Here is a 25,565-nt window from a genome sequence, read left to right as displayed (position 1 = left end):
TGTTCTAAGTAAAGAAAAGTTTTAAATTTAGGTTATTAAGATGAATTTATCATTCATCATTATATGGTGCAATGTCCAATTTAAATAAGAGCGGAATCACTCAAGTTACTCAATTTGCAAAAAAAAAAATTACCCAATTTGCATTTCCTGCTTCATGGGTGAACCTGAATTTGAACTCACGTGTATTTATTTCACTTCTAAAACGTGCACATTCCAGCGACACTTGACCTTTGGTTTACGGATGAGTAAGGAGGGGCTGTGGTGGCCCTGCCTCTCCCTTTCCCTCTACGTCATCATTTTCAGTGCAGGTGGTTGTCTCATGCCAGGGAGTCACGCAAACAAAAAGCGTAGGCTAGGGTTCCTTGATCGTTTGTTTCTTAGAATATAGCTGACTTCATTCCTCTATTGGAAGCAAATTCTCATTCTGAAGTGTGGCCTCCTGGCTTTCTGACTCATAGCCTTCATGTGCTTCCCGTGTGCAGGCAGACCTCAGATACACTGCGAGTTCAGCTCTAGACCTCTGCAATAAAGTGACTGTCGTAATACAGTCGGTGCATACGAATTTCTTGTTTCCTGGTGCATATGAAAGTTGCGTTTATACTCTCCTCTCATCTATTAAGTGTGCAAGAGCATTATGTCTAAAGAAACAATGTGCATACCTTAACTAAAAAAAACACTTTATTGCTAAAGAACGCTAACAGTCAATCTGAACCTTCAGTGTGTCATACTCTTTTTGCAATAGCCACATCAAAGATCACTGAACACAGGTGACCGCAGCAAACATAATAATAATGAAAAAGTTCGAAATATTGCAAGAATTTCTGAAATTTGATGCAGAGGCACAAAGTGAGAAAATGCTGTTGGAAAAATGGTGCTGATGGACTTGCTTGATGCAGGGTCTCTGCAAAATAAAACGAAACAAAAACACAGTATCTACAGACTGCAGTAAAAAGTAAAGAGCAATAAAACAAGGCATTCCTGGACTGATTTTGCATCTTGCAGAATTCCTACGTGTTGGGGGTGGGGAGAGGGGGACACATGTTGCACCTGTTTCCTCTGCTCAGACGTGTGCTCTACTGTCTCATCAGACTTAACAAAAAACTTACAGAAATAAAGTTATTAAGAATTTCAATGACATTAAACCAAGAGAATTAAACCAAGCATGGAGCCCTCCTGAGCACAGGGTCCTGTGTGACTGTACAGGATGCACGCCCATGAAACCAGCTGTGTGTGTGTGTGTGTGTGTGTGCACGCAAGCACTATTTTCGATAGTGTTAATAAAGACTGTCTCATAAGGCGACATTTACTCAGAGTCTTCAAAAAGGTGAGGAAGCAAAGCTTCAGATACCTGGGGCAAGAGCAGCGTGTTCAGAGGCTCCAGGGCACAAGTGTCTTTGGCTTATTCTTGGAGGTTAGGCAGCCATTGAGGCTGGACCCAAGCAAAGAAGAGAATGATGGGTGGGAGATGAGAGACTTTGGGTCCCTGAATCATGTGTGGGCTTTGAGGCCAAAGTCAGGACTTATGAGAAGAGAGGGAGACTCGGGAGAGTTCTGGAAGAAGGGTGCCAGCCATGGTTAGATTTTAGAAGGATTCCCTTTGGCTGCTCTGGCGAGGCTGGGAGTGGTAGGACCAGTTGGTTGGACTAAGACTCTGTCATGGGCCAACAGAGATGGGGCCTTGACTGGGTGTATGGATAGATAGTGGCGATTAAATATTTTTGGATTCCGGGCATATTTCAAAACTAGTGCCACCAGGAGTTGCATATAGAATGGACATTTACTTAGAACCCTGGCCTGGACAGTAGATAAAATGGTCCATTCAGAAGTAGTGAGTTTTCTAAAGTTCTACGGCCAAAGCAGGGCAGAACTGGGGAAGGCAGAGAACGGGAGACTTGTGTTTTGTTTTGTTTTTCATCCATTCTCCCTTTTCATTATCTCTCGACTTTCCCCCACGTAATCTCCTATCACACCCTCTTCCCAACACGGTCACGGACTTTGCTGAGTTCAGCATGGACTGCATGTCTAGAATCTCATCTACACGTCACCTTGGATGTGCCTCTCAGAACAAACAAGGTCCTGGAGACTCTGCCACCGCCTCATGTTGTCTCGGTGTTTGTGTAGGTGTTGGCTGTCTGCCACAGTTTCATTTTGGAGGTGTCCTGCCAATTTCTTTCTTTCTTTTTTTTTTTTCTTCTTGCATTTTCCTGAGCACCTTTCCACCTGCCCTAGTAAAAGAGAATGAAGGAAACAAAGATTTTGCTCCTGGGTTTGCAGTACAGTTGCATCCTGGACAATTCCAAATGATTTAACTCTGGCTTATTTTTTTCCTGCCTTTCAGCACTTTCAGACCATGCTGAAGTCTAAGTTGAATGTCCTAACACTGAAAAAGGAACCTCTCCCAGCTGTCATCTTCCATGAGCCTGAGGCCATCGAGCTGTGCACCACCACGCCCCTGATGAAGACCAGGACCCACAGTGGCTGCAAGGTAGGAGGCGCGTGGCCAGCAGGGGGCACTCTTGGTGGGAAAGGATGTGTAGCCTTAAGGCACTTTTCAAAGTGATAACTTTTCCGAAGAATGAGAATACTAAATGACTGTCAGAATAAGCTCATTGAGTGATGGGAATATGAAACCATACCCTGCTTTATTTTTCTTAGTGATACAGCTCTCTTCATCATTTTGGGGTACATATGAAAGCCCTAAGTTTTAGTCTGCGTGAATCAAATAGTAATCTTGCCATATTTTTCTGGAGCCCTGTGGAACTTTGGGCTTGACTGGAAAATTTCTGTCCTTGATGAGAATTCCTCCCTCTGTATTTGCAATCTGAATAAAATGGATATTGAAGGATAGAAAAAACAAAACAAGTTGCTCCACAGTTGTACTCTCAGAGTCCTTTGAGGGTAATTTTACATTTTTGTTTGGCTTACACTCTCAACGCTTATGCTAATGTCCATGCCTCAGAATCCATTTAACAAACGTTTTTCATTTATGTGAACGGTGATGCTGACATGGAAAGAAAACTGGAAATTCAGAGCATGATTTTGGTAAGCTTTGGGTTCTTTCTCACATGATATGCCCCCCCCCCCCCCTTTTTCTTTTTAACATGTGTTGATGACTATCATCATTGGTTTCGAGGTAACAAAGAAAATATGTCTTAACACATATTTCGTCATCAGAAATTAGTTTGAAGTCGTGCAAATGAAATAAGGGGCAGGGAAATGCAGGTTTGCCTGTGGATTTCTTTTATAACTTTGTAGATACACTTCTTTCCTTATTGCTTTCCAGGGTAGGGAAGCAAAGCAAAGATCCATTGATCTTTCTGGCCAGAGTATTCAGTCCCCCCTCCTAGTTCTTGCATAGCTGTGGTCAGATTGGTGCCTGCAGCAATCTTGAGCGGTGGTAGGGTGCACAGAACCTCACACACGCCCATTCATCCCACAAATGCTCGCGGGGTGCTCCCTGTCTGCCTGGCACTGGGGGCAGTGTGAGCGGGACCCCCCTTCCAGCATCTTTGTGGGGTTAAACTGCTAGTTGGAGGAGGAGGGAGGAAAAAAAAAACCAAGAAACGAGCACTGGCTGGTGAGAAAGCCAGTTTGTGGAGCCCTTGTGGAAGAATGTGCCAGGCAGGAAGAGCAGGGGTGCTAATTCCCCGGGGCGGCAGTGGGCATGTGCATTTTAGACCAGAAAACGATGGGCTGGGGAAACCGGGAAGGGGGAGAAAGTTGGGGTTAGTAGTGGAGTCGGGAGGAGGCCCAGGTCTAAGGAGACTTGAGGTCACGGCGGGGAGTTTAGATTTTGTTCTCCTTGCTGTGGGGAAGTGTCAGAGGGATTTAGACAAGCAAGTTCTATGACTGTTTGCAAAAGCGATTTGAAACTGTGTAATCCTGCTGAGGTGAACTTCTGGCTTCCAAAAAGCCGTTGCCGGTGACGGCGCCCCGGCGAGAGCGAGGGGACCCGAACTTCTGCGGGTCCCGTCGTGTGCAGTGCTTTGGGTGAACTGATGAGACAAAGGAACTGTGAAAATAGTCATTAAATTTGAAAGTGCTAAGAGAGCACATTGGGTTATGCTTCCTTTAGAGGTTTCCGGAAGTCATTTTGAATTCTGTTCCTGTTGGGAAAAATGATCCCTCGAAAGCGAGATGAAGTTGGTAGGGTCAAGTGTAAGAAGTTTAGTATAAAGTCTACAGAATATGTTTAAATGGAGGGGAAAATGCAGTTTCAGAATTAAAAGACCTAGAGATGCAATCCAGATATGAAAGAGTGGTGTTTGTGTGTGTGTGTCTGTGTGTGAGAGAGAGAAAGAGAGAGGGAGAGAGAAAAAGAGAGGGAGAGAGAGGGAGGAAGGGAGAGAGATACTGAAGGAGAAATATTTGCTAGGAGAATAAAAATCATGGTACTTCTGACAAGGGGTATAGGGTTCAAGATTCACAGAGTAATTTTCTTCTGGGCACTGCTTTAGGTCATGTTCATTTATTTTACTTCTAAAAGGATGTTGAAAAAAATAGAAGGAATTCAGAATATCATGCTAAGAGAGTAAGGGCTGCCCTGGCATGGGTCTGTGGGGCTGGTTAGACAAAGGGAAATCAGCGGTGGTTGCAGGTGGATACCCGGAAGACCTTCCGCATTCAAGGTGAAGAACACATTCCACCGGACTATGAAACATTGATGAATTTCTCCATCCCTAGAAATCTTGGGGAGGGGATTCCAGGCGTAGGTAATCATAAAGCTGGAATCAGAATCTGGGCCAACACCTATTGAAGTACTTAACCAGCTTTATGATTCTGATTCAGGGAAGAAAGCCTCTAATGTCGCATTCTTCAACCTGTGTACCCTCATACACTGCACACATTTACATTTTAACTGCAAATGGACTGGAGCTACACTCTTTAATTCACACGGACAATGTCACATTTGTGTTCAGAATCCTATTCTTTGGTTCAAAAACAAGAAAACAAAGTCAGATTTTTAAGCCTTGAAATCTCTGCTTAAAATCTTCAGACCTCCCCCAATTCTTTTTCCTTTTCTCAAATCATCCCGGGGAACAAAGTGCACTGTTTCCTCTCTGATTCTTGCGAGTAACTTAGCTCACAAAATGCCAGCTGCAGAAGGAACCCGCTCCCCGGCTGGGCTCAGGCCCTGCCCGGAATAATGAGCACAATGGAGGTGGGGGGGGGGCAGCTGCAGAGCTGGCATTGGGACCCTGCGTCTCCCCACAGTGCTGGGTCTTTTCGCCTGACAGCTCTCAAGTTGGGCTTGTCTGACGTTGGGTTTGGGGAGGGAGAGATGCAGGAGGGAGTGAAGGAGAGGGGAGTTGAAAACGGATTATGGTTAGCGAGGTCGCGGCCCTGGCGCCTCTCAGATTTCCCGTTTGCCTCTGATCTGTATTCTTCGTGGGTCCTGGTGGGATGGCCCTGTCAGGCTATTCATGTTGTGGGCAGCTGGCTCTTTGTGTGTCCCCCTCTACTGCTGCCACTTTTGTTTTCCCTGGAGTGGAGTTATTTAACTGTACAATCCACTGCATACCATTAGGATGCTTGTTGGAGTTGCTCGGAGTATCAGATGCTGTGTCTGATTTTACAGTGGAGATGGTGGCTTATCTTGGCCCATCTCCCCCTGCCTAGGACCGCGCGATCCTAGGTAGCTTTGGCTTGTTAGCAAACATTTATTTAATTGTCATTGAAAATCTACTATGTACACAGAATTTCAGAGAAAGAAATCAAAGTAGATGTCGTAGGAAAAGCAATTTATAGTCAAGTGGAAGGAATAAGAAGAGTGCCCAGATAAATCTCAAGGACTTCTGGTACTTCTGTGTGCATCAGAAGCATCCGAGGGCAGCTCTCTGGACCTTCTTCCCGGAGGTTTGGATTCAGGCACTCAGCTTACTGGTGGGGAACAAGAGCCTACACGTTAAAATGGACCATGTCATTTACATGAAAGGGACACCTGGACATGCTTTGTGCTTGAGGAACAGAGAGAAGTGTGTGATCAGAGCAGTGCAAGTGACATAAATGGAGACACACTGGGGGGTGTTGGGAGATGTGGGGGAAGATGGCGAGTGGGGGCAGCTGGCGCTGGTGTAGTTAGACCAGGTTTGCAACCCAGCTCAGCAGGAGGCTGACATCTAAGCCCTGTCATCTTCACATCAGATGTCCCCCCCCCCAAAGACTGCGTGGTGTGTGCTGCTGTACCCCACAGGCTGTGGAGTGCTGTCCTATCTCGGATCGACTCCCTTCCCGACCTACTCACCAAAGTTCTCAGAGCCTTCACACTGGTGCTGATGCTGCTGACGAAAAGTGGAGTAAAACGCCAGTCATACAGAGGTCGACCCCAAGGTGTATTACTACAGTGAGGAGGCACTGCCCTCTGTTCTTTTCTTGGTATCCAACCATTTGGTCCTCAGGGTGGCCCAGTGGTCCAAGGGCTACCTCTTGTCCCGTTTCACAGGTGAGCTAGCGGAGGCAAAGGGAGGCTCATTCGCCTGTCCCGGGGCACTCAGTGAGTAACGGGCAGGGCCTGGCCTTGAACTTCATCCATCTGACTCCACAGCCCGTGCTCATCCCCGCTAGAGGCCACTGCCTCTTAACGGCCAGGCGATGGCCCTTCCGGCTGGTTGCCCAGCTATGTCGTGTGCATCTGAGCAAACTGCTCGTCCGCAGGCTTCGGTTTCTGCGTCTTTCATAGGCCTGAACCAGAGTCGGCATATCTCTGGCATCCTCTTACCTCAAAGTCCAAGACTTAATGATTTACCTTGTTTAACTGAGTTCGAATTTTGTCTTTGCTCATGGAAACCAGAAGGCATGTGGAGAGTGTACTAAGAGCATCATGATTTTATCCCAGATAGACCACCTGGATTCTCAAATTTGATTTTGTTAAAAAAAACAAGACAGTCTATGATGAAAAGTCATACGCCTTGTGGAAAAAAAATATGGAACAAACCGTGAAATATCCAAAGAGTTCCTGCACAGCCATGTGGACACTGTACTTCGTCCATGCCACAGCGATGGTCCCTAGTTACATGGTGCTTACAGTGTAGTGTTTGTTTTTAATTTCTTTACCTTGGAGGCTGCTTATTATGCATTAAAATTTTTTTATGGAAGTATAGTCAGTTTACAGTGTTGTGTCAGTTTCTGGTGTACAGCACAATGCTTCAGCCCTACATGGACACACATACATTCCTTTCCATATTCTTTTTCATTATAGGTGACTACAAGGTATTGAATATAGTTCCCTGTCCTGTACCGTAGAAACTTGTTGTTTATCTATTTTATATATAGAAGTTAGTATCTGCAAATCTCGAACTCCCAATTTATCCCTTCCCACCCTCTTTCCCCCCCTGGTAGCCGTTAGCTTGTTTTCTATGTCTGTGAGTCTGTTTCTGTTTTGTAAATAAGCTCATTTGCTTATAGTTTTAAAGCAAAAATAGCAGAAATGCTGTAACAAATAAGCTAACAGCTAACGGGGGGGTTAGCACATCTTAGAATGTTTACCTTTTATTTAAAAAATTTTTTTGAAAGTTTGTGAGTAGTGGTACTTTCTGAGCGTAAGGATTTTAGTCAGTTGAAGATGGGAAGTAATGTGGAGGAGAAATGCCAGGGGAAGGTAAGTGGGGAAAGGTCCAAGGAAGTGAGAGGATACTGGCACAGGCCTCCTGTGTCTGGGTCTGAGTCTGTCGTCTGTCTGCCTTTGCTCTGGATGGACCTGGGGTCTTCCTCTACCCCTGCGCAGCACAGCCGGGTGGGGTCGGGATCCTGAGCGAGGTCCTGAGGGATGGTCTCCACAGGGGGTGCTTCTCTTGACCTCCAGGCAGCCTGTGGGGGTTGCTGGCGAGTAGGGCTCGTTAAGCATGTGACGTTTCCTTCCACTCACCTCTGTTTCTGCTCCCTGGTCGTTCACGCCGAGGGCGCCCTTGGCTTCATTCTGCAGCTTGGGAGGAGCTGCCTGGCTTCCTCTGTCCCTTCACCTTTCACCACAAGCCCCACCAGAATCTCACCTGGGCCTGCTGGCCAGGTGATGCTCTGGTTCCCAAATCTCACCTCCTCCTGAGTGAGGCCGTGGGCCTGGTATCATGAGAGGCCCCATCTAAAGCCTTGCTATCTTCTTGCCAAGTTTGAGGGCAGAAATCATCTACCTATTATTCATAACTTAGATGACTGATTTCTTAAATATGTGTAAGCACATTTGACTGTCCTTTATGATTGGGTTACTGCATTCTGTTGATTCTTATTTTGTGGTTGGCTTTATTCTTTTAATAACTATGTAAATTTAAAAAGCGAAAGCTCTAAACTATTCTTAGAAACAATGAATAGTATATATATATATATATATGTTTGTGTGTATATGTGTATATATATATATATATATTTATTTTTAAACAAACAAAAAAAATCACTGGACGAAAAGTAAAAAATTCTGTGTAATGGTATTCCCAGAGCTTCAATAATATTCTGAAGTTTTATTTTGTTTTCCCTTCTAGACAAGTCCATTTAAATTTTTTTCACATGAGGGACTTTTAACCCGGTACGTTGGGTGAAAGCAAAAACAGATCAAGTGCTAAATGGAACATGAGATAGATACTTGAAAAAAATATTTTAAACCTTAAAAAATTGATGATTTGTCCTCAAATGCCTGACAATTTGACATTAAAGATTATGTAGAGACATGAAAAAAAAAATCATCACGCAAACTAGTTTCCAAGAAGGAGTTAATGATTCATAAATCATGACCATTTTTACTTTACTCTCTTTGAGATTCTTTGTTTTCAGGAGAGGCAGGGATAGCCCCTTAAGTCTCAGAAAGGCTGTGGTTAATTTATAGTTTCGTGGGACAGAGAGGAGAGTTTCTGAACTGAAGGCTTAGAAGGCAATCCTCAGCGCCTACCATTTTGTGCACGTGTGCAATGGCCCGTCTTGGAAGTAGATTACAGCAATCTCACTTATCTCAAAGACCTTCTGATTTGAATTTAAATATATGTAAAATTAGCATCATGTGTATCTATTTTCCAAGTGTGTTTATTTGACCAGTTATATACTTAATTTGAGATAAAGTCATGTTTTCTCATTTTAGCTAAAGGCTCAGTGTTCCCTTGTTTTTACACATTAACAGAAGGGAGAAACGCTGACTGTACTATGCTGTCATCCTCCTTGAATGCGTTTGATGTTGGTCATTTTGGACATTGTGTGAATCCAGTTATGCCAGTTAGAGAGATTTTCTCCTGGCAAAATAAGTTTCTGGTTGTCATATGAAGACAGAATACAAATAAAATAAAGGACAGTGATATATAAAGTAAGATTTTTGGTTTTATGGATTATTTGCCTCTAAATTCAGAGTAGATGATCTCTTAATTCTAATTTGCTTTCTCTTCATTCTTTCTCAGACTTTCCTATAAACAAATCAAAGCAATCACTCCCGCGTGCATCCCCCAAATGTGGGAGGAGAAAAGTTGATAAGAGCTAACATCTGTTGTTTAAGAGACGAGCTTTTATTTTTCTGCAGTTTTTATTCTTTATTGACTTACACATTTTCTGACTTTCTCCTTCCCCCTCCCTTCCTTGCTGATTTTCTTCTTTAATTTCTTTCTTCATCCTCAAGAAAATATCGTACAGCTTCAGGATGTTCCAAGTGTCCACAGAGACACAAAGAACAAACAGTTTTGGAGGCTTTGGGTTGAAATACCAGAAAACCTCATTTAAATTGACTTAAGTCATTGAAATGTATTGGCTTTTGAATCGGCAAATTCCAGTAGGAGGGATGAGGGCAGAAAATACTAAAGAGGGAAGAAAAGAAGGTCCACTAGAGAAAAATTATATAGGCTTAATGACCAGGAGGGAGACACACATATCTTGCCTGAAGAGGCGCAGCCGGCAAGGAAAATGCAGTGTCCCCAGGGTTCGGAGCAAGGGCTGTGCCTCCTTCCATGTCACAGCCCCACCCCTCCCCTTGCTTTCTTACAGAGGGTGTTTCTGTGTGGATGGGATGAGCCTGAGCTTGAGCACAGGCCGCTTTCTCGGGCCCTTCTTGCCGACAGTCTTGAATGGCCACCAGCTGCCACAGGGTTCAGCCTTCTACTTTTAGGAACTTCCCTCTTCCTGGTGGTGAGGGTGTTCCCATTCCTGGAGAAAGGCTGAGAGCCTCTCTCTTGAGGTGTTTCAGTCCAGGTTTGTGACTTGGCAGCCCACGATTTAGGATTAGAATACAGAAAGAGGCAGCTGCTCACCTGTGCCTGCTCGCTCTCCCCTCAAGAGTATACTATCCACCCCTTAATAAATTCTCACTTTCCTTCATTAAAAAAAAAAAACCAAAAACAGAAAGAGAGGCAGGAGTCCAGAAGACATCGTAAGTTCAAGCTTGTGAAATTTGAGATGTCTGTGGGACCACCAGTGGCAGTACCCAAAGGGCACCTTGTTAAGTAGATGCAGAGCTTTGGGATGTCTGATCCGTCAAGGAGAACGGGGCGGGGAGATGAGGAAAGAGTGAGACAGGGATGCACACACACAAACTGACACACATGGTCATGTTCAGCCTCTCATTTTAAGAATGATGGAGAGAAAGGAGAATCTCTGGGGAAGGAGCATCGGGAACACGAGAGGAAGCCCTCCTCCCCACCAGCCTTGCTCCTCGCTCTTCATCCCCCACACAATGCCCCCCACCCCCGCTCAAGTCTCGTAAGCATCAGCAAGAAGCATGGATATAACTCGGGACAGGTGAAGCCCCCGTTATATTATTTTAGGATTGGTCTCTGTATATGCGTGTGTGTGTGTGTGTGTTTGGGATTCAGACTGCTCGTGCTACTGCTGTGGTACCTAGCGTGGAGGGAGAGTTTATTTATGGTTTTACTGAAAACTTCTTTGCCATGAGTGCCAAGTTAGAGCTTTGAATTCTATACTTTGGTCTCCCACCAACCGCTGTACAGGGTGGTGTCAGCAAAATTCTCCTTCATGAGCTCACTTTTGTTATGTGATGACTCAAATGTTTACATACTGAGGAATGCCTTTATTTCACTGGCAGAAGTGTTTAGAATATAGATGATTGTTCTGCCTGGACGCTCGTTGGATAGGATAGCAGACTTTGTTGTAAGGTCACCCTTTCTCGTGACTTTCTCTGGGGATCCCTGACAGCTTCAAACTGTTATTTCCTGCTGCCCCCGACACTGTGAGGGCTGTGGCTGAAAATGACCATTTTACTCTAGGGAACCAGATTTGGCATCAAAAGGTTAGCCTTTGTGTGGTGTCAAAGACTACATCTTCCCGTATCTCCAAATTTGTAATGTCACTGCCAACTTCTTGCCTTTAAAAACTCTTAGGAGATCAGCAAAGATTCATTAGTGAAAAATGGGAAAATAATCAAAATGTCTGAAAGAAATAATATTTTTGCTCTACAATACTATGGAAACAAGCAGCCATTAAAAATTTTGTTCTGGAAATTATACTGATGAAGAAAATGATCATAATGTATCAAATGAATGACAAATCTGTTATTAGGTCCTTTTAAAGTGTTATTAGATCCTATTTTTTATAAACTAAAATAAAAATAAAATAATTATATGCAAATATTCATAGTAAAAGGCTTACACTAAAATATGAACAGAAATCATCCCTAAATAATCAGATTATAGGTAAAACTTTTGATTTTCTTATTTTTTTTTACTTTTTATAAATTTTCAACAATGAACAAATATTACTTTTGTAATTTTTTTTTGCAATTAGTTTTTAAAAGTAATTATTAAAGAAAATATTCTTTGGATGAGAAATTTGCCTGGAAAGTTATCTGTAAGAAACTCCATTCTCCATGTAGCATTTGGAAAAAAGCTCTCTCTGTGTCACCAACTTAGACGTTTGTTTCTTCTCTTCGTCCAAATCAGAATTTCCATAACTGCAGGGAAAGTGACATTTTTCCATCTTACTTGTGCCTTGTCTGGTGGCAGACTAATCTGGTATGTTCAGTGTAATGATTGTAGTTCTCACATGCATTTGTGAGGATGATATATTGGTTTCCTCAGAGTTGCTTGGTGACAACCTTAGTGCTTAAAACAACAGAAATTTCTTCTCTCACAGATCTGGAGGCTGGAAGTCGAGCATCAGTACCACTGGGCAGAAATCACGATGTCAGCAGTTCCACACTCGCTCTGGAGGCTCTAGGGGAGAATTGCTCCCTTCCTCTTCCAGGTCACGGTGGCGGCAGGTGTTCCTTGACTTGTGGCCACATCACTCCAGTCTCTGCCTCTACAACCACACTGTCTTCTCTTCTGCTTACATCAAGTCTCGCTCTGCCTTTCCCTTCTAAGGACATAAGTGATCAGATTTAAAGCCCACCGGACAGTCCAGGATAATCCCCTCATCTCAAGATCCTTAATTTATTCAAATCTGCCAACGCCCTCTTTTCTTGTAAGGTAGCATTTACAGGTTCCAGCGATGAGGACCTAATATCTTTGGGTGGTCATTATTTCATCCACTATAGATTCTGCCCTTTTAAATGGGGGAATCGTACAAGTTAGGAACTTTCAGGCAGAAATACAACACTCATGGTTAATTAGTTGTTTAGGTTATGTTGATTATTTCTTTTTTAATTTTAGGGGGGAGGTAATTAGGTTTACTTATTTATTTATTTTTAGAGGAGGAACTGGGGGTTGAACCCAGGACCTTGTGTGTGCTAAGCATGTGCTCTACCACTGAGCTATACTCTCACCTCTAAGTTGATTATGTCTTGAACCTCAGAAAATTCTTTCATTGGAATTCAGAAAACTACTTAAAAAATAGAAAAATGAAGTGGGTTGGTCTGTAGAAGTATTTTGCTCCTTGATGGCACACATTTCTTTATTTTATTTACTTCTTTATAAATATTCCTGAAAAAGAAGAGATACCTCAAAATTTTAAACGGAATCAGATTTCTTACACAAAGTTGTGAGCATTTGTAGTTCGTTATGGTTCAGTGCAGTGAGCATAGTTAACAATGTTTGTAAAAAAAATCCACAGTTCTGCCATAGGAATGAGAATAATGTTTTCCCCCCATCCCCAACAAAGTTTTAAGGATAATTTTGAAAATGATTTGGAAACTATCATGAGTATAATGTGTGTGTCTAAGATAAGTATCTTGTTATAAAGTTATTTTTTCCTCATGATTTAATGATTAGTCATTTTGTCTATGAAACAGTTTGTTGGTTTAGTTCTGCAAATTTAGTTTAATCATCTGAATTGAGGGCTTATTTATTTAGAAAATCTTTTACTTTTCCTGCATCTTTTCCTGGATTGATTCTGTGGATAAAATATAGTTCCTCTGCAATAGAATTTATTTTTTAGGCAACCTACAGAAACACCACACCGAAAGCCAATTAATTTGGCAAAAACTCATTAATAATATGCTTTATGGTTTGTTTCCAGCAGGCATTGTACCACCGGTTAGAGATGGTTGCAAAGTTATGATAACTTCAAAGCTAAAATCTGGTTTATGCAAATATAATGCTTAAATATAAGTAGTTAATGTTTAAAAGACTTCTCGACTTTACATATATTTTTTCTACTTAACATTTTTTGTTAGACCATGTTTTGCCAGTGTCCTAGTCACCGCTTACAATAGAGGCGTCTGCAATGAGGAAGCGAACTATTTCAGCAACAGTCTGCCTGCTACTAAAGGGCTAGTTTCATTTGTTGTCAAATGGAAAAATGAGCATTAAATAAAGAAGGATTAGACCACACAGACTGCGAATATAATCTCATACAAGCCTGAACTGTCTTTGCAAGTGATTTTTCTGGCCTTCAATGAAAACTTTTTATCAAAGTGGTATCTGCCTAGATAAGAACTTGAACTAATAATGAAAAATGAAACAAACTATTTTTAGCTGCCCTCTTTATTGTTCCCTCACATCCCAATCCTGCTTGAAGCAGAAAGGATAATTATTTCAGTAGTTTCTTCTTATATTTACCTTCATATTTTAAATACGACGTTTTCACCCGTTTTAGGTATCTTCTGGCTCTTTTGGCAGATAAAGATTTAACCCTATAATAACCCTACCCACTTTCCTTCCTCTGTCTTCCTGATATAGTTACTTGGGAAATTTCAGTTTAGTCAATAATGTGTGTGATAGCTAAAGGGCCCATCATTACACCCTGATGGTATTTCTTTTTTGTTCATTTTTCTCTGAAATAATAGTTTATTAAGTTTAGAGTTAGTGTACTTTGATATACATTTGTACTTAATTTTCCCCAAATGCTGTGTCAGATTTGGCCTATACCTGTGAAAATGCTACCCAACTACTCAATTACAGAGCTGCTTTGAGTCTTTTTAATCTCCTCCTGGAAGTCTGTCACCCGGAGCCCTTTGTCCTCCTGCACTGGATGGGACTGGTAGTTCCTAGGCAATCTTCACTGCTATAACTCTGCTTTCTTTCTCTCTCTCTTTTTAAAATTATTTTTGAATTTACTCCTCTGTTTTGCAGGAGCGCATATTAAGAAATAAAAACTCTGTATCTTGTATGTCTAAAATTTTCTTTACTCTACCCTCGCTTTTTGGAAAGTTTGGCTGGGTATAGAAGCATAGATTAGAAATAATTTCTGCTTAAAACCATGGTAGCACTGCCCAGTGATTTCTGTGTCCTTTGTGTCTTGGTGTGAATCCCCATCTACCATTTATTTAAATGGAAGGTGGTAGATCTTTTCAACTTAGAGACTCTTATTTATTGGTATTTTAGGGAGCCTTAAGTAAAATTTCTACATCCCGTCCTAATTTTGGAACCATTTGAGAAATAAGACATAATATAGTTAGATTAGATAAAAAATACCCATTTTATTTAAACTTTCTTTGGAGGGTGTGGCTTAGATGGATATCCAGACCCATTGGGTTTTCTAAAGCTTTCTAATCTTTGTTGGAACCTCTAGTGTGTCACTGTGTCTTCTCCCATTCATTTTGTCCTTTTGTGCTTATGACTTAAAAATGTCCATTACGATCAATTTAGTGGGGTTTGGAGAGGAGATAAATATTTAAGGTCAACTTGCTATCTTTATCCAGAAATCCTCTCTGAATTGTTAAACCCTCTCTAAATTGCTAATTTTAGCTGTTTGAACTTTCCTTGTTTTATACTTTTATCTAAGATGGAAATGATGATCCTTAACTTACTCTCAAGTTTTAAGACATATTTATAAAGTACTTTGAACTTTTTTTGCAAGAGCAAAGCTGTATAAATGAAGTACTGTTGTTAGTCAAATACAGCTCTCCTTGGTTTAAATGGAAAAGTCAATGAACTGTAGACAAAATGGTGGCAAATGAGATCTAGATGTTAAAGTGGCAATAAATAACCCAGATCATAAAAAGGTCATAAACTGCTCTCTTAAATAGAAACAGCTATTTTTTTCTATGCCATCTTTGAGTATTTCAACTCCCGACTACCAGCAAGTAAATTATAAAAACCACTGCGACAAACAGGTGCAGATGTGTTCCTTGGTGTGCTGGCTGTTCATTTCTTTGTTTTTACTGAAAATATTATACATTCGTTTCTTGGCAGGAGAAATGACGTCTGGGCTTCTGTGCATACCGAGTCCTCGAAATGAGACGTTAGTCAGATTGGCGTTTATGAGTCACCAGTCATCTTCAGAAGCCAAATCCAGGAATTATAAAATAATTTACTCAGGAAGTAATGGGGATAAATGAAGTTTATCTTCCTGGGAAGCAGGAAAGCTACCTTGTGAGCTAATGATCCGAACTGAAATTAGGTTTTTTTTCTCCCACGTTGATGGATGAATCCATTCTCTTTGAAACTTGTTTTTGTGACACTTATGAGAAGTGCTCGAATTCTCATTTGTCACTATCTAGCTGTGCTATAATCTATCCTAGGGCAGGAAAGGTGCTGCCCATTATCACAAAGACATCTTATTGTCAGTCTGTTCATGGGAGAGTACAAAGCAGGTGGCTACTTTTCTCCTTACATAGCTCACCAGTTCATCCAGAGCCCACCTCACTTGTGTCCAAAAGTTCCTTCTCTGTTTTCCTTTCCTCATTCTCATTCCAGAGGTTTCCTAAAATCCCGTCACTCCGTCTCCCTCCCTTACAGCCCCACCCTACAAAGGGGCCTAGACTACCAGGGGCATTTGGCTTGGGGTTAGGGGACACCCACAGGGACTTCAGGGCTCTCAGCACACATCTGCCACCAGACAGACAAACTTTTATCTTGATGACAAAAATGGACTCTTTTTCTCTAGCAAAAACCCAGTTCATTCATAGTCAGTATGCCAACAGAATCTTGATTTCACGTCTCCTTTCAGAAAAGAGGCAAAGCAGGAAGGAGGGGAGCATCCTGCCACGTGCCGACCAGAGTCCTTCTGAGAAAAGAGGAGTCAGGGAGGGAATTTAGAGACCCACTAGGACAGAGGAAAAGTTAATTTATTCATTCAGTAAATGAATTATTTTGTCTGTCACCAAAATCGTCTACTAGGGACTTGGCACATTTTCTCTTTTATTTGTTTTAATTAATCATTTATTTTTTGTTTCATAGTTTTGTAAATCTCTTTATTTATTTATTTTTGCTTCTATCTGTATTTTTTTTTAATTGAAGTCCCGTCAGTTACAATGTTTAGTTTCTGGTGTACAGCACAATATCCCAGTCATGCGTATACGTACATATATTCAGTTTTTGTATTCTTTTCATTAAAGCTTATTATAAGATATTGAACATAGTTCCCTGTGCCATGCAACAGAAACTTTTTGTAAAGTCTATTTTTATGTATACTCACATTTTCCCTTTTAAATCACACATCCTTTTAAACAAAATAAACATTCACTACCGATAACTATAAATTTATTCATGTATAGGATAAATCCATGTACTGGTTATGATATATTTTGTATATTTTAAAAATACATAAAATGGAAATTTTTAGAAGAATGAGCTAAATCTGAAATAAACAAGATTATGTGTGTACCATGTTCATTGCAGTGGCTTCAGACTGTCATCAGCTTAGGTGAAGCTTCTTTAATTGTAGTGGATGTAAAACCAAATGTCAAATGGCTTCCAAGATTTCAGTATTATTTGGCTGGACTTTCAGATCCAATCAGATCATCAGTTTTCATCCCAGAAGGAAGCAGAAAAGATCGTGCACCAGCAGGAGCTGTATCGGCCCTGCCGTTTCCTTGTTGTTGCCTGGATGTGGGCACGTTCTCTTTATTGTCTTAAATCTGTTGTTTTTTGGCAGGAATCTCAGCTGGGTTTTGTTCAAACCTAGATTATGAAGCCCATCAGTCTATTGAGATGAGCAAATATGAAGGGTGATGCTCTGAGTGATTACGAGCATGAGGTACCAACTCCTTTCCACCGTAGACTCCCACCCCTGGAAACTTCTCATTCTGTATGTGACACTGATCATCTGACATATGGACTGGCTGACGTGCCAGTGTCAGTCTGTATACTGTGACTTGTTTTATCCCTAACTTAGGGGATTCTATTGCATAGCTCCTGGGCTGTACCTTGGAGGTGCAGGACCAGGAGTCCAGTGATAAAGACCTTGAGGCTGCTTCTTGGCTTTGCAGAAGATCATGCCAGGGTCATTCACTGATACCTGCAGTTGTTTCAAGAGGAAAAAAAATGATAGGCTGGTGCTGGAATTTTAGATGTAGACCAAGTTCCTTCTTGGGCCTGATGCAGCAGGCGAAAAAGCCGAGACCTGTCAGACTGAGTGATATTCTTAACTAAGAATGGAAAATCAGAATTACCATTTAGTTTTCTTTATTTCTGGACCAATCCAGTGACATTGCTCCTCCTTACTATATCACTAGGGAGATAAGGAAAGAAATCACGATCATTTGTGTGAATGTTAAAGAGATCAAATGAAATGCAGCTCAGCTAACGTCGGTCGAGCTCTGAAATTTACTGGCAACCAGCAGCCAGTTATTACAGCCAAGGTGGTTCATTAGCCGTTAGCACAGCAAACTCTACCTTTATAGATCAAGATGTCTTTGCAGAAAGTAGACGAGACTTTCTCAATGCTAAGGTGTTTAGACTTGGGAGTGTTTTGTTTTTCTTGTTCAAAAGGTCACAACACAGGTTTTCTGGAATAGAAAGATGCTGAGATCGGCACTCTCTGAAATAGGACACTCAAGGTTCTGTGAAAGAAGCAGAGTGTTATTTCCACGAGAACTGGATTCTTCACCTCGCTCATTAATCCATGGTGGTTTGTCTTTAGGCTTCAGTATTTGACTCATTAATGAATGATTATGCTGTCACTGTGGATAAGGAGGTATTTAGGATTCTGCATCCTTTTTTCTTTCTTTCAAGTGTGAATAAAGATAGGTTAAATGCCTTGACAATGATGCTGAAGCAAGATTAAACATATATGTATTCTGAGGGAGTGTGTGGTGTAATGACAGTGTCTTTTTCCCTTCTGCCTTCTTCTTGCCTTTCTCCTCTTTTTATTTCACCCTTTCTTTTGGTCTCTTTTCTCTTCTACCCCTTTCTTCCCTTTTCCCACTATCTCCCTTCCTGCTTCCTTTTCTGCTCTCACACCGTGCATCTCATCTGTCCAGAAAAACACCCAAGGGCCTCTGATTAGGTAAGTTCACATTACCTTCCCTGCCCAAACCAATCACTTTGGTCCAGGGGTGGAATGTACTAGCCTGGGAATTTTCTTCTGTGGCGGCGCTTACCCAGATGACCTGGACTTCCAAAGGGAAATCAGATATGTTGGGACCGTGGAAGGGGGAAATGGACACAATGGCACAAGAAGAATGTGTCTACAGCACATAGCTTCCTTTATACAATTATACGCAGCCAATGGCGACGTAGAACTTTAGACCTTCAACCACAGAGTGTCTGGTTTCTGCTCTTGTTTTGGTTCAGTGACCATCCAATACTCAAATGAGTATTTTAGTGAATGTGGAGACAATTGATATGCAGAGAACTGTGCAAGAGGCCCTTGGAATCCATTTGGAAGAGTAGGGGTGGAGTTGGGTTTTGATGCACAGATAGGGGAGCAAAACTGCATGAGAAATCTTGAGAAATTTGGGGCAGCATGGATGAGCCTGGAGGACATTATACTAAGTGATAAAAGCCAGACAGGAAGACAAATACTGCATGATCTCACTAATAAGTGAAGATTATTTAGTGACTACTCACTAAAGTGGTCAAACTCATCAAAGCAAAGAGAAGCATAGTGTTGGTGGCCAGGGTCTGGGGTTGGGGGAGGGGGGTGGGGAAAATGAGGACACGTTGGTCAAAGGGTACAAAGTTTCACTTTTGAAAGATGAATCAATTCTGGGGATCTAATGCCCAGCATGGGTAGCTATAGTTAACAATATTGTATTATATACTTGAAATTTGCTTAGAGGATACATCTTAAATGTTCTCACCACCCAAAAAAAAGGTAACCTATGTAAGGCAATGAATATATTAATTAGCATTGTTCTGGTGATCATTTCACATTGTCTGCATGTATCAAAGCATCAAGTTGTAAACCTTAAATAGATACAATTTTTATGTGTCAATTATATCTCAAGAAAGCAAACAAATGTTTTAAGCAAACATTTTTTAAGCACTGAGGTGTTTTAAAAGACGACGTGTACACCAGTCGCTCTAAGTCTTTGCACCTGCTGACTGGAACATCACTGTTTTCTTGCCTCTTTCCGAGGGTCCAGCAGAGTGGGTGGGAGCCGCTTTCTGATCTGATTTGACAGTGGAGGCAAAAAGCCATTTACTGCCAGTTGTCCTCTGGGTCTCCAAGAACTCATTTGCATTTCTCCAGGCACATGATTTCTCATTTCTACCGGCTGGGGGCCCAGTGCTTTCTGCAGGGTGCAGTGTGAGAGAGATTCATGCCCCTTTGTTTGCATCTGGCTCTCTTTAGACCTGTGAACAAAGGAGAAGCTTTGTCTGCTCTACGTGGGGAACAGCTGATGCCTTTACTTGTGCCCCGTCAAAGTCTCCCCTTCGCTCGATTCCAGTTTCTCAAAGAGAACAATGAGGAGCCCGTTCCGTGCAGCTTTTGGTGGCCTTGATGTGTACATATTTCTAAATTAGCCAAGCAAAGTGCTTCGTTTATAGAAAGCGTAACTCTTGGGGCCGGTAATGGAGATTCAGTTAGCCTGTGTAATTGATGCTGGTGCATTAGACCTAAGTCCACCTATTTCATTCGTCCCCGCATAGAGATGTCTTCATTCAGGAAATACTGTATTTAAGCCATTAGCATCTAATTGGAAACATCAGACTGAATTTAGTGCCCTTGATCTGAAACTCAGTCCTCTGGTGAGAGATAAATATCATCTTTCTTGTTAGAAATTAACTTAAGTATGTTTTATGGTAAAGAATGATAACAGGATAAATGATGATGCTTTATCTTCCACTCTCAGGGCCCCCTGTCCTTTTTATTAAAGTCCATATGTCACAATTAAGCTATTTACCCATACAAATATGCATGGTGCGTTTGACAGAAATCATTTCATTCCCCTCTACTCTTTTGTCCCTGGGACTTCCCAAATCTATTAAATAGAGTGACTCCTTGTGAAGCATCAGGAAAGGGCACTGCCTTGTGCAGTTTATTTTACTTGAAATTGATGACATATGCAAAGGTTTGTGATTAAGAAAAAGGATCGTGAACTTAATTTATTAAAGCTCTTAAATATAAAAAAAGGTCCCTCATTTTCCCTTTTCATTTTTTTCTTCACTATTATGAGCAAAGCTTAATGACAGGAAATAACCATTTGTCTTAAGGGAATTGGATTTTTCCCCTGCATAGAATTCAGTTTATGGCTCATTTCTCTAAGAAAAACATGTTTACCATAAAGATGCTTGATAAGTTCTGGAAGAGGATGTATGAAACTTCTACTTAATGTTTTCCATCACTGCATTATTGCAGTGTATCATTTTAGGTTACGGTGGAGCTGAGAATTTTGAGGGAATATTTGTCTGAATTTTCTCAGGGGTCAAATAGGACTAATAATTTTCCCAGTCTATTTAGGTCCCTGAAGTTCAGGATAATCAGCCACTAGATTTAAATCAAAGAGAAAGTGCCAATTTTTAATTGAGTTTTTAGTGGAGGGTAAATGGTCTATAATCCTTAATTCTCATATAGAGGCAGACTCAGCTGTTTTCATATGGAGGAAATATGTTTGGGGCCTTACCATCTGGCCAAATCCAAGAGGGAGGAATATTAAATTTGTGAATGATTCTCTTTGTTAACCAGGGAAATATCAGAAAACTCTGTTATACTGGTTTTCCAATGCTACGTAAAAATACCCCCAAATTAGTGGTGTACAGCAACAAACCTTTATTATCGCATGGCTTTGGAGGTTCAGGAATCGGGTGCAGGGTGGCTGGCTGCCTCTGCCTCGGGGCCTCTCCTGTGGCTGCCATGATCCAAGCTGCTGGTGGGGCTGCACTGTCAGGCTCCATTTCCAAGCTCACTCAGGTGGTTGTCCACAGGATTCGGTTCCTTACAGGTGGCTGGGCCCAGGGCCTCGGCCAGGGACCTCCTTATTTCCCTGCCCCAAGGACCTCCTCACAGGGCAGCGCTCCAGCATGGCGGCTGGCTTCCAGTCAGAACAGCCAGGGAGAGAGCAGGGGGCAAAGGGAGACAGAAGGCAGAGCCTTCTGTGACTAAAGCTTGGAAGTGGCATCTTCGAAGCCAGTCACAAGAAGATCCAGTCCACACTCAAGGGGAGAGGACCACACAAGGGCACAAATTCTAGGAAGTGAGCATTATTGGGAGCCGTCTGAGAAACTGCTCCCACATCTGCTGGCCAGCTCTTCAGACCTCATTCCGTTAATTAATCAACAAGCGTAAACTGAACTTGTTCACTGTCAATCTGAGTTCTGCATTTCACATGATTACTCTTCTCTGGCTTTAAAACATGTCCATCCTTAGCTTCAGGTCTTCTTCGCTGCTCTGAGCTTTCATTCCCTGCACCACTCCCCTGACTCCCTTGCTGTTCAGTGTTCCTTTGAAAAGCGGGATGTGCTGGTGACTGGTCTTTCTGTAGCCCCAAGTTTTGCTGTAATTAAATCCTAAGCATTTTGTGTAGAACTTTCATATCAGGTACTACCAAGGAGGATGCTACCTCTTCATGAGATAGTCTGTTTGGGCATAAATTTGCAGACCAGAGAGCTCACACTCTGAAGCTGTGATGGACTGGTTTTTCTGAAAGTGGAACTTTCATCCTCTCCATCAGGGTTGGAGGAAGGTGCCCGTGTATTTTGTGATTGACTGAGCCTAACAGGAACCACATTGGAGAGCCTGTCCAGATCATAAGAAGTTGATACTGGTGTATGTAAGACTAGCTAGTCCCTGCCAGAAGCATCAGCTAGATTTCTTTTTCTGTGTAACAGAGACAAAACATAGGCAATTGACTAAGCTGCTGACTCTTTATGAGCTGCTGAAATGTTCATGAAATGTTCATGAAAGTTCTGTACATGAGGTGCGTTGATTTATCAGCCATTCCTGTCTGTTTGCTGTTTGGCTATAAGCATCATGAAAAAATATGATTTCTTCATTACCTTGAAGAGATATCTACACTCCCACGTTCATTGCAATGCTGTTCACAATAGCTGAGACATGGAAGCAGTACTGGTGTCTGTTGACAGGTGAATAAATAAAATGTGGTATATATATCCAATGGAATATTATTCAGCTACAAAAAGAAATAAGTTCTCCATTTGTGATAACCTGAATGGACCCTGAGAGCCTTATGCTAAGTGACATAAATCAGACAGAGGAAGATAAGTGATCTCACTTATATACGGAGTCTAAAAACATGGAACTCAGAAACAAAGAGCAGACTGATGTTTATACCAGGGGCTGGAGGGTAGAAGAAATGGGGAGATGTTGGCCAAAGGTCCAAACTTTCAGCTATAAGACTAATAAGTTCCAGGGATATAATATACAGCACGGTGACTACAGTTAACAAACCTGTATTTATACTTGAAAGTTGTTGTATGAATAGATGTTAAATGTTCTCACCATAACAGCAACAAGATGGTAGTGAAGTGAGACAAAGGATGTGTTAACTGACCTTACTGTGGTGAACATTTCACAATCCATACCTGTATCAGATCACCACATGGTGCACCTTAAATTTACACAATGTTATATGTCAGTGATATCTCAGTGTAAGACTGGGGAAAAAAGAAAATGTGATTTCTGAAGTCAGTCATATATACATAAAACTTTCTAATTTTTCCATGATATTCCCTCCTGGCTTCAGTGATGTAGCTAATTTGGTTGATTATGTCTCATTTGGCAGAAATGGAAGATGAAGGCTTTACTGTGCTCATGAGATGGTTGTGGAAAAAGGAGTTAGAATTACATGTTCTGTGTTTTCATCCTGTTTCTTTTTCTGCTGAGAAATGGTACCACCTTTAAGATGTGAAATTTCAATGAGGCAACAAGGTAGGGACTTCTCTCCTTTCCTAAATGACTATGTGGGTGATTTGTATCTAGTTAATTCACTAGATTAATGCCTGTGTAAAGCCAGAGTCAAGGGTTTATCCACCTAGGTAACCTGGTCTTGTTCCCTGGTCACAGAGATTTGAAGTCAGAAGCAAATTCTAATTCCACCTCTCAGTAGTTGCCTATCCTTAAGTAACTTAATCTTCTTAGTCTCTCTCACAGCATCTGTTAAATGGGGCTAATACTCACCTGGCAAAGTTGCTGTGAAGTCCGAATAGGATAGTGACAGGTAGCAGGTGCGCCGTAAAATGGCAATTACTTTTCTCGCTTTTGTTTTTATTCATTTCTAAGTCCCCTCAACTTAACTCGAACGCTTTTTAAAAAGATTCTTTTATTAGCTGTTTCATTCATGATTTTTGTTTTAAACACAAATTATCCACTTTACCATTTTAACCATTTAAAGGTGTGTCATTCGGTGTGTTTGGTCTGTTAAGAGTGTTGTCAGCCATCACTACTGTCGAGTTCCAGAACATCTTCATATCCCAAAAAGATGTCTGAATTCCCACCGATTAAGCAGTCACTCTCCATTCCCTATGCCTCAGCCCCTGGCAACCACTCCTCTACCTTCTGTCTCGAGCAATTTGCGTTTTCTGCTTATTTCATATAAATGGAATCGTACATTATGTGGCCTTTTCTGTCTGGCTTCTTTTACTCGGCATCGTGTTTTCAAGGTTTCTCACATTTATTGTACATAGCCATTTCACCAGTGTACGCTGTGGATGAGGAAGAACAATTCAAAAGATGTGCTCTCTGAATGGTGGGCGAGAGCAGTGCTGTCTTTGTAGGAGGACAAACCCCAGGAACCAAACACAGGCTGAAAGGAAAGAACAGTGGGAAGGATGCCAGCAAATTCACTTCTTTTTCTTTTTTTAATTAATTAATTTATTTTTATTGAAGTATAGTTGGTTACAAAGTATCAATTTCTGGTGTACAGCACAATGTCCCAGTCATGCATATATATACATATATTCATTTTCATATTCTTTTTCATTAAAGGTCATTACAAGCTGTTGCATAGTTCCCTGTGCTATACAGAAGAAATTTGCTTTTTATCTATTTTTCTATATAGTGGTTAACATTTGCAAATCTCAAACTCCCAAATTTATTTCTTCTCACCCCCTTTCCCCAGTAATCATAAAATTGTTTACTATGTCTGCAAATCTGTTTCTTTGGTAGATGAGTTCATTAGTGTCCTCTTTTTTCTTTCTTTTTTTAGATTGATATCATATGGTATTTTTCTTTCTTTTTCTGGCTTCACTTAGAATGACAATCTCCAGGTCCATCCATGTTGCTGCAAATGGTATTATTATATTCTTTTTTATGGCTGAGTAGTATTCCACTATATATATATATATATATATATATATATATATATATATATATATATATATATATATATATATATATATATATATATATATATATATATATATATATCTTTATCCAGTCATCTGTTGATGGACATTTAGGTTGCTTCCATGTCTTGGCTGTTGTATACAGTGCTGCTGTGAACACTGGGGTGCGTGTGTGTTTTTGAATTAGAGTTCCCTCTGGATATACAGCAAATTCATTTCTAAATCATCTTCTGCTGAAACTGCCCCCCCTTCCCATTCCCCTTCTTCCTCCATCTTTCCTTCTTTACTGTCTTGTACTTCTTCACCCCTTTCTCCCCTCCCCTACCGTCTGTATTTTCCCTTCTCAATCTCTTTCTCTCTCTCCCTTTCTTTCCATTCTTTATTCCCTCCTCTTCCTTTCCTTTATCTTTGTATCTTCATTTCCCTCTTTTGTTCTCTTTGTGTAAAGGTAGAACTAAAATAGGTGAGTACTAAATATTTCTATTTGTGGAGATTTATCCCAACAGTAAAAGTAATTTACATTAATCTTTGCATCAGTAAAAAAAGGCCAGTACAAGAGCTTGGTTAAAAAAATGATCACATATCTCTTGGAAAGAATACTCTATAGCCATGGAAAATTGTGCTTAATTGAGTATTTCATGACAGAATACATATTTAAAGATAAAATGCCTTTGTTTACAAAATGATACTGCTACATGCTCCTGGGATTTTAACAAACCAAGTAATTATTGTACATGATCTATGTGCATCTTCACACAGAAACATTAAGGTGACATACTTACAGCTGTCACTGTCATT

General features: G+C 41.1%; 1 protein-coding gene and 1 long non-coding RNA gene across 2 annotated transcripts in view; one reads left to right on the top strand and one right to left on the bottom strand.

The window, feature by feature from the left end:
* Positions 1-25,565, top strand: part of PID1 (phosphotyrosine interaction domain containing 1) — a 206,444-nt gene that overhangs the window by 96,199 nt on the left and 84,680 nt on the right. The window contains exon 2 of the mRNA XM_032480416.1: positions 2,339-2,485. Coding sequence (XP_032336307.1) covers positions 2,339-2,485 — 147 coding nt within the window. The remainder of the gene's footprint in view (positions 1-2,338; positions 2,486-25,565) is intronic.
* LOC116663786 lies at positions 1,061-24,262 on the bottom strand. The gene is made up of 3 exons (XR_004320117.1): positions 24,125-24,262; positions 18,541-18,545; positions 1,061-1,073 (listed from the first exon to the last, which is right to left on the bottom strand). It is a non-coding gene; the product is annotated as an uncharacterized LOC116663786 (long non-coding RNA).

Source organism: Camelus ferus, chromosome 5 (assembly GCF_009834535.1).
Source record: "Camelus ferus isolate YT-003-E chromosome 5, BCGSAC_Cfer_1.0, whole genome shotgun sequence".
Lineage (NCBI taxonomy): Eukaryota > Metazoa > Chordata > Mammalia > Artiodactyla > Camelidae > Camelus > Camelus ferus.
The sequence above is the reverse complement of the archived record's forward strand: the minus strand, read 5'-3'. Positions and strand labels throughout refer to the sequence as shown.